Source organism: Dendrobates tinctorius, unplaced genomic scaffold, assembly GCF_039654945.1.
Source record: "Dendrobates tinctorius isolate UK_male_01 unplaced genomic scaffold, ASM3965494v1 ptg000257l, whole genome shotgun sequence".
In the NCBI taxonomy this organism is placed as follows: Eukaryota; Metazoa; Chordata; class Amphibia; order Anura; family Dendrobatidae; genus Dendrobates; species Dendrobates tinctorius.
Window position 1 is genome coordinate 2,536,614 of NW_027361924.1, and position 10,105 is coordinate 2,546,718.

At 41.0% G+C, this 10,105-nt stretch overlaps 1 protein-coding gene across 1 annotated transcript; it reads right to left on the reverse strand.

Annotated features, from left to right (window-relative positions):
- Positions 1-229: 229 nt before the first annotated feature.
- LOC141069120 (somatostatin receptor type 5-like) lies at positions 230-6,058 on the reverse strand. The gene is made up of 2 exons (XM_073558444.1): positions 5,933-6,058; positions 230-2,050 (listed from the first exon to the last, which is right to left on the reverse strand). The coding sequence occupies exon 2, from the start codon at positions 2,022-2,024 to the stop codon at positions 1,020-1,022; it is 1,005 nt and encodes a 334-aa protein (XP_073414545.1). The 5' UTR covers positions 2,025-2,050; positions 5,933-6,058; the 3' UTR covers positions 230-1,019.
- Between the last annotated feature and the right edge of the window lie 4,047 nt (positions 6,059-10,105).

Sequence of the window (10,105 nt, forward strand, 5' to 3'; positions counted from 1 at the left end):
CATAATTAATTGTCGAAGAACATAGCTCTATGTTTCATCCACCCTACATGTCTTGCTGCATGTAATCGGCACAACCAGTTACTGAAGCCACGGGACCTATCATTTATGGGCTTAATGTCAACAGGTGCCTAAGTCCATATCTATTCTACACCTAATTGGTTGCTCAACACCATTCATAAACAGTGTAACACCCCTTTAAGGTAAAACGCCCTTTCAGAACAATCGAAGAGTGGGCAAACGTTTGGAGATTTTATTAAGTTGTTTTGCAAGGTTACAGAAACCGACGGCTAATTTCCAAAAATAATACCGTAAAAATCCCTTTATTCAGATTCCAGATGTAGGAGTCAAATTTGCATACACGACCCCACAAGCTTGTATGTGATGAGTATAATTGCATGTACCGTGTTGATATATTTCCTTTTTGTCACTAAATGATAACATTATTTACAGTAAGCATTGTGCTTTCTAAACATAAAAAAAATCTCCTGTAAGTATTTGGAAGCCATCAACAAGTAGGCGAGCTGCTACTTCTGGCCTCTTCTTATGGCTTTAATGTCCTTCTAATCATGGCTTTTAGAAGTCATGGGCAAATTAGGCTGGAAACGTATTGAGAGCATGTCAATCAACCTATAAGAAGTATTCCCAGTGCATTGACACGCCCCCGAAGAACCTCCAGCCTTATTTGCAGAAGGCTTCTACTCTATATTTCTCATGACTGGCACATCAGATCTTAACAAAAAAGTATTCCACAAAATTTCACCTGATCTGTTCTCTACATGCATTCAGCTTTTACAATAATTTGCAATGGTTTTGTTGTCAAGATCAAGGGAGAACTGGGACTCCCATTGGTGAGTGATAAAACCCCTAGACCAAGTCAGATGGCCATCTTTTGAAAAGATGAGTGAAGTAAAAAAAAGTGATTTATTCCATTTTCCTGATTGTTTTGTCATAAAATTCCCCTTTGGATTCAATAGAAATGCAAATTCTTTGGTCTAATAGTCAGTGGTAGGTGAAGATGGCTAACAAGCGGTAGACTTATCTTCTGGTCCATCATTTGACGTTTTCGGAGGATTGTCGCCTTCCGGGACTTCTTTGCAACAAAATATTCTGTTGTAGTAGTCCTTAAAGTTTCTAGATAGAAATCCATAGATGAAAGGATAGACACAACTTTTCAGATAAGGTATGATGCTGATGATGTAGTAAGTGCCTTCACTAAAATACAAATTGGAGGTGAATCCTAAGACAATTTCGAGAAGATGAGTTGGAAGCCAGAAGACAATAAATACAAGAGACAGGACCATGATCATCACCACATCTTCCTTGACTTCGGTCACCATGGGATCACTGGACTGTTCGAGTCTTCTGATCCGACATTGGGTAAGAATGAGACAAACACCAGCCAAGATCAATGGAGCCAAAAATGCAATGGCGAACCGGTAAGATATGAAGATTATGTTCCAGAAGGGTGCTGGCCAAGAAATAAGACAATTGGAGTAGTCGTCCACCTTGGCGTAAAGAAAAAAGGGAATCCCAAGCAGAAGACTTAGTATCCAGATCCCAAGACTGGTCAGGGCAGCTCCTGTAAAGTTGAGCTTTTTGGAGAAAGCAGGATAAAACGCCTGCAAAAAGACAGTGATGGACATGATGGCCAAAAAGTAGGAACTGGAAAAAGTTGCTAAAGATGCCAGAGTCCAGTAGAGTTTGCACATGAAGATTCCCAAGGAATGCATTATTTCAATGGCAAAAACCAGTAAGCATAACATGTAAAACAGGTCTCCAAGAGCCAAGCTGAAGATGAAGACGTTCATGGTCCTCCACATCTTCCTAGATGACAAAATGAGAATGATTACGAAAATGTTGCCAACAAGGCCCACCAAACACACCAGCATAAAAGGTATGAAGGCGACAAGCCTGGTGATAGGAAAATACACGTCAAGTGTTGAATTGAAGTCTTCAAATAAGAAGAAACTGAAGTTGTCAGAGCCAAAGCTTGCATTGAAGTAAGCTTCTATCTCTTCCTCCATTTTCTTTAGTAGATTTGATTGATTTTCTGAAAAAAAAACAAAAAACCAAACTATCATTAATACAGCAAAGAGGATCTCTCACAAGTATGTTCTCGGTAGGGGAAATCAGCGACAATAAATCTTCAAACAAAATATTAATGACAACAAAAAGTATTATCAGAATTAATAAAATAACTTTTACTACAAACTCAAATAAGATCCTAGAGCAACTTCAGACACAAAGACCATAAATTCACCCCCATTGGATGCTACCAGTTACACCAAAGCACCAGGGCAAAATTGTACCGATATCTCAGATTGTTGAAGGGAGCAAAATGTTCTTACCACCACCCTTGGCAATAATCAGTGTACGTGGGGTTAAAAAGCATTTAAAAAGCACCCCGAGGAGATGTAGGTAGGCATTGTACCTGCCGCTGTGGTTCACCCCACGAAAAAGCCTCACTGTACTCATAGGTGGTATATTACAGTCCTACCGATGGTCTTTTGGCCTCTCTCTCATTGGCTCTTATTCTACCAATCATCTTTTGGTATTAGTCTCATAGGCTCTTATTTTATTGATGATCTTTAGATCTCTATCTTATAGGCTCCTATTCTACCAACAGTTTGGCCAGCGTTCCATGAGTTCCTTTCCTACCAATGATCTTTCGGGCTCTGTCCCAAAGGCTTTTATTGTACCAATTGTCTTTTGGGCCTCCATCCTTAAGTTTCTATTTTACCTATATTCCAAAGGCTTCTATTCTACTGTTGACTTTTTGGGATTGTGTCCTATAATCTCCTATGCAACTGATGTTTTGTCAACTTCTGTTCCATAGGCTCCTTTTCTACTGATGGTCTTTTGGCCTCTCTCCCATAGGCTCTTATTCTACCCATGATCTTTTGTGCCTTTGCTCCTCAAGTTCCTATAATACCTATGTTTCTTAGGTTTCTATTTCAATGATGACCTTTTAGCTTCTGTCCTATCATCTCCTATGCTACTGATGTTTTTTCGACCTCTGTTCTATAGGCTCCTTTTACTACTGAAGGTCTTTTGACCTCTGTCCCACATCTCTCTGTCCCACATCACAGGTTCTTATTCTACTGATGGTCTTTTGGCCTCTCTCCCATAGGCTCTTATTCTACCCATGATCTTTTGTGCCTTTGCTCCTCAAGTTCCTATAATACCTATGTTTCTTAGGTTTCTATTTCACTGATGACCTTTTAGCTTCTGTCCTATCATCTCCTATGCTACTGATGTTTTTTCGACCTCTGTTCTATAGGCTCCTTTTCTACTGAAGGTCTTTTGACCTCTGTCCCACATCTCTCTGTCCCACATCACAGGTTCTTATTCTACTGATGGTCTTTTGGCCTTACCTAAGTTGTCTTCTTCAAAAGGGTTGTCTCACGAAGACAGCCCCTGTCCCCATTCCCTGTTAGACTATAGGGTCTTCAAAGAGACAGAACAGAGACAGTCATTCTGTAAACGTGACTGAAATGTTCTACCATATTTCCCTTGTAGAAGACCCTACGGTGGAAATATCTGATGGGATTTCCCCCAGTCAAATAAGTTCATGAAGGGGGTCATCTCTCAGAGAATAGGTTGCCCGATGAGACTACCAATTATCGCAGTGTCTGTTCTCCTGAAGCCTCTTGGAAACAGGGAAGTCCTCATGCTCTCCCGAGAAGGTTGGCAAGTCTCCCGAGCCTGCAAGAACCTCCCACAAGGTGGAATGAAGTTCAAATGAAAAATCCTAATTGTCTGGAAAATAGTTTATAAAAGTTGGCAGACCTCTTAGAATAATCCCATAAAAACTGTAGGAGAGAAATAATTAAGAATAAGATCTTTATTTTAGGGCAACCTCTTTGAAGGCCCTATATACAGGTATGTCCTAAGGGTTTGTCTCAGTTAGGCAAAGCATTGTGGTAGTAAAAGCCATGGTGGTCACACTCCAGGATGTGGAGTAAAGGTACAGATTGAGATAACCTTTTACCTTTTAGGTCTGACACACAAGACACACAGGGCCGAGGTGACGCAACAGATCGGAACAATGGCATTCCTGATAACATCCCGGGACTATTGAGCGGTTTATGTTTCAGCTTGTTCTCCACTCTTTGATCAATAGTAATGGGAAGAATACTACACACATCCACGAAGAACAGGAGACGAGGAAGAAACTGTCGGAACCATGGGCACAAGACAAGCAAAGGAGGCGCATTCCGAGCTCCTCCATCCATTTTTGAAGATTGGAAGGTATAAGAGATTTTGCCGTAGAGAACTCAAAAAAAGAAAAAAAATACACAAAAATATAAATTTACTCTAAAAATTGGGCAAAAAATAAAATACACCTACTCAATAAAATTACACCTTATAAGATTCCAAGTTACAAAGAGTCACAAAACTTTTTAAAAACTTTTCTGTTTTCTTTGTATATCCCCCCTTCCCCCCATACAAAAGATCTGCAGACTACCAGACAATGCCAGAGGGATCCTACCAGCGCCGCGGCTCTTGCTGTTACTCTGTGAGCTCGCATTTCATTATCTGAGCTTAATTTTTTGCTGAATGAGAGAAAAAAAAGATCAGAAGTCGAGATTGTTTTTTTTTTCTTTTACACAACTATGTATCATGGAGCAGGACTCGACCGTTAGATCCTACGGAACTACTAGTATAAGAATAGCTATGAGAATTAACGCTGATTTTACTATTTTTTATATGATTATTTTTTATGATTTTTTTGGGCGGGGTAAAAATATGTTATCGGTTTCACTTAAATGCAATCATCATTTTCAAACAGCAAAAAAAGTTTTGCGTGGTAAAATTGTGGCTAAGATGTGACAGGGTCATCAGAGGGTGCAGGGGTTGTGCCCGGAAACTGGAAAGTGCCTTTGGCCCATACAAGAAAAGATGAACACTATTAAAGGCCTGTGATAGTTGGGGCCCTGTTGGCGACTTTGCCCTGGGGCCCAGGAGCTTGAAATTACTCCACTGGGGCCCTAAAAAGTTTTATAACCTATGACTCCGATTTTGAGATTCAAATCTGAAGAGTGGGTCCCTCATCTCCCATGGGAGGAATCTATATTTACTTGTATAGTATATATGGAAGACCCCTATGTGGATGGAACAGCCCCATTAATTAGGACATACTCACATCCTGATCCTCCCCATAGTTCTAGTCCATCCATCATATATATCGGTCAGCATGTAATACTCTATTTCTCCTCTAGAGGGCATCCTCCATTACTCCCACTGGATTTGCCGAAGCTGTACCCTTAGACGTAAAGATGTTATCCACCTTTGGAGCTAATTTTTTTTATTGCTTTTCATTTACATGCATGTATTTGGGGCTTCAAAATATTTTTTGCAACATCAATTTAGCACCATTTTCCATCTAAAGCCTCTGCGCTGCGCTGCCTATTGCTGGCTGCAGAATGAGTGAACTGGGAATCCGTCAGTGAGGTCATTCTTTTTGATCTTTTTTTGACTTCTGGGCTCATCTTATTATGACCTCATCAAAGTTGAATACGAAAGGAATCAAAGAGTCCCCAAAAAAAAGTCAAACGGTGCAAAATTTTTAATAAAACCGGATTTTAAAAAAATGATATTAAACCTAAAATACTTGCAATTAAGTAAAAAAAAAAGTCTGCAAAGTTGGGCAACCCCTTTAATTGCAAACCCTGCCCAAGAATGGTAAATATAGGGTAGTATTATAGTCCGGATGCAATTGTGACGTCACAAAATATGATTTGGCCGTATTAATTTGTATCATATATAATCATCATCCGGCGTCACATCTCAGACATCATATCACAAAGTAAAAGATGGCAAAAAAGGTTTTCACGACACAATAAATTCGTAAAATTCTCAAAAAAAAAAAATTGGCACAAATTCCCTAAACAGAAGCTCCTATGGATGGGCAGAGGATGGGGCGACTTACGTGACTCAGAGGGCGAGTGTCCAGGTATTGGGGGGCTCCGCAGTCCGGCTTCTCGCTGTGGACTCTGCTGCTTATGTGCTCAGGGAATTTCTATGTATCCATTCATATTTTGGAATGACTCCTGGTAACACACATCCCATCCCAGAATGTGTGTGCCCCTCCTTAGCTAAAAGTGCTCAGGGGGGCTGGGAGGGGTTGTCGCACCCCCCTTCCCAGTTCCAGCTTTTAACCCTCACAGTGCTGCATGCAGTTTGGCTGAACTATATACCTCGGCATCTTAAGCTACACTCTTTTGAAACATCATTTTTATTTTTTACATTTTATACGTCCCTCTAAAAAAAAAAAAAAAAAAGAAAAGGTTCAGACAAGATTTTTAAATTAAATGTGGTGCTTTGTTCTCTGAACATCTAACATTAAGGGCACCACATTGGGAACCAGGTTTGCCCATCATCACCTATGCATCTATGACCCAATTTGGCTTCATTTTTTATTTATTTAATGTAAAGTCAATATTTACAATATATATATTTTTTTTATATAATTTGGTGTAAATACCGCTGTTCTCCTGAATCCGGCGCTCTTTTCTTTCTCGTCCTGCGCCTCTCCTTTCCTGAGATATGACCCTCACTTCCCTGTATATAAATCAAGTCTTTTATTTTGACAAGTGGGTGTGACTCTCAAGAGCACGCCTCACAGAGAATAGCTGAGAACCCCTCCCATTTGGACAACAAGATTAGCTTTATAGACAGAGAGAAGGCGGCCGTAGCTCAGGAACGGAGAGGTGCAGGAAGGAAAGAAAAACATCGCCGGATTCAGGAGAACAAAAGGAAAATAAATCACATATTTTTGGTAACAGATACACCCTACTTTAAAATTTGGCAAGTGGTGGGAAAAAGTTGCAGTTCTGGTGCAAATTTGGCCAAAATAAGGCATAAAAAAATGCGTAATAAAGGTGACCATTGGAGATTTACTAAGGCTGACGATACTCATTTGTGGTGCAGAATGATGCTCTAGCATAAATCTGCAGCACCCTTTAGCCGTAAGTGCGGCAGGAATTGAAATTGAGGAATCTTTAGTGCAAATATCCCAATATATATACTAGTGTAAAGTCAATAATACATCTTCTCCATTGTCTTATCAAATGTTATTATTTTTTACTGAAAACTGACCACTAGGGGGAGCTCTTCAATATTGATCATTATTTTATATGGGATTAAAAAGTATTTTTTATTTTTTTTTACAAAAACACTAACCAAGAAATCCTTTTGGGGTATATGGGTTATATATGGACATCATAGAGGAGGAAACCCCAGTACTGATCTCTGGTTGCTCCTAGAGAGGCACAAGTATTATAATGCTACTTGCTATGCAGGGTCCGATTTTGGATTAGGGTGCAGTAGGTTCAAGGTAGGTCTCTTCCCCACTAATGTGTGGGTGACATGCTGGCACATTAATTTAAATGGGCGCCATGTAATTCCGCACTTGACCTCTAGAGGCCACTGCAGGAGAAATGAGCAGCTTTGAGCTGCTGGAAATTGGCGATCAATGATCGATCTTAACTTTTCATTCGTTAACTGTGAAGACAACCCCATTAAATGATTTAACTGTTTCCGGGAAAGTTAGATGACAATCATTACAGCTTTATAAAAAAAATGGGCAGGATCCCAAGAGTGTGTTGTGCCCTACTTTTCCAGATGTTGACCCTGTGACCAATTGCCTGGTGGCTGGGTAAAGAGATGCCATAACCATATGGTGCTGTCACGTTCTAGTGCCATCCTTTATGTCCCTGAGACATGTCTAATGCTTTTCAGCATCTCCTGCTGATGTTTTTCCAACATGGCCCCTTTAAGAAATTCAATATATGAGATTTACACACATTTCCATTTTGCTTTGTATAATTTCACGATTTGGCGGGTGAGGATTTACACCTGGCCCTCAGGAATGTCGCGTGCTTCACTAAAATAACAAATTTGTAAGAGGTAGAAGTGAAAAGTCGCCATCATTAAGGCTAAATCTGAGCTGAGCAGCGCCACCTCCAGGCCCCAGGTGATAATGCAGCCATTATGTTTCACTATTCAGTGTAGTATATCAACAGGCTTCATGCAGTAAAACTGTCTGTGTTGCCCATAACAACCAATCACCGCGCAGCTTTCATTTTTTTCAAGCAGTTTATGAAATGAAAGCTGAGCTCTGATTGGTTGCTACAGGCAACAAAGAAAATTTTTACTGTGAGATGGCTTTGATATGATATGAGGCCTAGTTGTGTTCGGAGTAATGCAAGGCCTGGGAGGATGGGGTGTGTAAAAGGGACTAAAAGGGGTATTCCCATCTCCAAGATCATACCGCAATACATAGTAGGTGGAATAATAAAATTAGCAAATACCTCCAATTAGAAATGTAGTATAGTTCTCCTGATTCGCTATGTCACTTACTCCATGTGCATTGCAGTACCTTAGGTATCTATGGTTACGCCCATTCATATAATGACAGTTAATTAGTTGTTAGTGGTCGTAACCATGGATACCTAAGCAACTGCAATGCCCTGCACAAGGGGTAAGTGACATAGCAAATCAGGAAAACTATACTACATTTCTAATTGCAATGCTCCAAGGAGAAAATCTGTATGTCGAATTTCATTTTCTTGGTGAAAGTTAATTGAAGAATAAAATTCCTGAAATTATAATACCACAGTTACAGCCACCCTATTGGACGCCTCTGCTGCGCAGCTCATGTGCAGCACACACGCCATTTGTTCCGAATTTACCTGCATTGATTGGCATATGAAGCCTGCCACATGGTGTGTCCTCCGTGCGGTAACCAGAAAGGGGGAAGCGTTGCGGTTGGGTTGGCTTAACCACCACCAGAATTGTTGATCAATTTGGCCCAGCAAAGAATAAAAATAATATATGTCCCCTGATATTTTCTACCTTCCATCCATTGCATTCAGAATTGCCCCAAATCCCAATTTTGCTAAAACAAGCCTGCGAACACCCTGGCAATTTTGGGGTTGTCTCTGCGCATTTTGGGGGTGATGCTTAATTATTCCAATTTAGGGGATTGAAATGTTAGTAAGTTTGTACATGGGAGTATTTCAAATATGTATTTTATGGGAAGTGATAGGCAAACCAGATTCCCAATATGGTGCCTTAAAGTGTTCGGCACACGTACATAATGGCACACCACGCCGCCCCCAAGGTTTACATCCCCATTCATGGGGACCGGGGTTGGGCAGATCGATTAGCGGGATCTGGTTCAATGGTCAGATTCATCGTCTCTGGTCACTGGGTGGGAGGCTCTTGAGTCTCTTAATTCCGGGATCCTCGGTGCAGTTCCTGCTGCACCTTCGCCATACGGGGTCCACCGATATTGACTTTTTATATAGTGCCAACCTTTACCAAGAGGGCGTTGATCAAAGCATAATTATACAGCCTAATGACACGCCCCCAGGGAGCCCTGTGAGCGCCACCCACTTGGTAAAGACCATAAAAGTTAGCACTAAGTAAAAAAGGCCCATATCTCTGGAACTGTAAGGAGGATGAAAAAAAAGCAGGAGAAGCGGGAATAAAATAAGACTAAACACTTATATTAAAAAAAGATAAAGGGTCATGTACTCATGTAGAAGACTACAGCTGCTTTAGGGATTTCGTACATTGGCTGCATTATCTTTCTCCCACATTCCTCTACAAGGATGAGTTCCTGTTTGAGAAAAGTTCCCAGGATATTTGTCCTCCTCCACTGGTCTCCTGAGCTCCATCCTCTCACCCACATTCAGCCTGTGCCAGGAGTCTTGGCTCTGGGGGCTTCCATACACGATTCCCAGTATGGGACCCTCAAGACTCGTGCAAGCACCTTAAAGCAAGTGTGGGAATGTTGGAGGAGTCTGTGGTGGGACATAGAGACTGTCCTGAAGAATTGGCTCATTTCCCAGGCCTTGCGTTAGGTCATGTGTGGTCACGTGCAGACATATGCCTTCTGGCCTCCGCTCCTTCCATGTAAACTTCTGCAGTTGGGTCCGTTGACTTTATAAACATAGGGCTTTGAGGAAGTAGAGAAGGAAAATCGAGTCTTCACATAGGCATGTGATTGGGCTTGAAGGAAGAAATCTGTTCTCAGAATACTGTGACTAATAGGCCTCAGTATAACCAGTCTAGAGACTCTTCCACTGTCCTTGTC

Excerpts from the sequence above, each read along its gene's own strand:
- LOC141069120 (XM_073558444.1), bottom strand. The coding sequence starts at position 2,024 with ATGGAGGAAGAGATAGAAGCTTACTTCAATGCAAGCTTTGGCTCTGAC.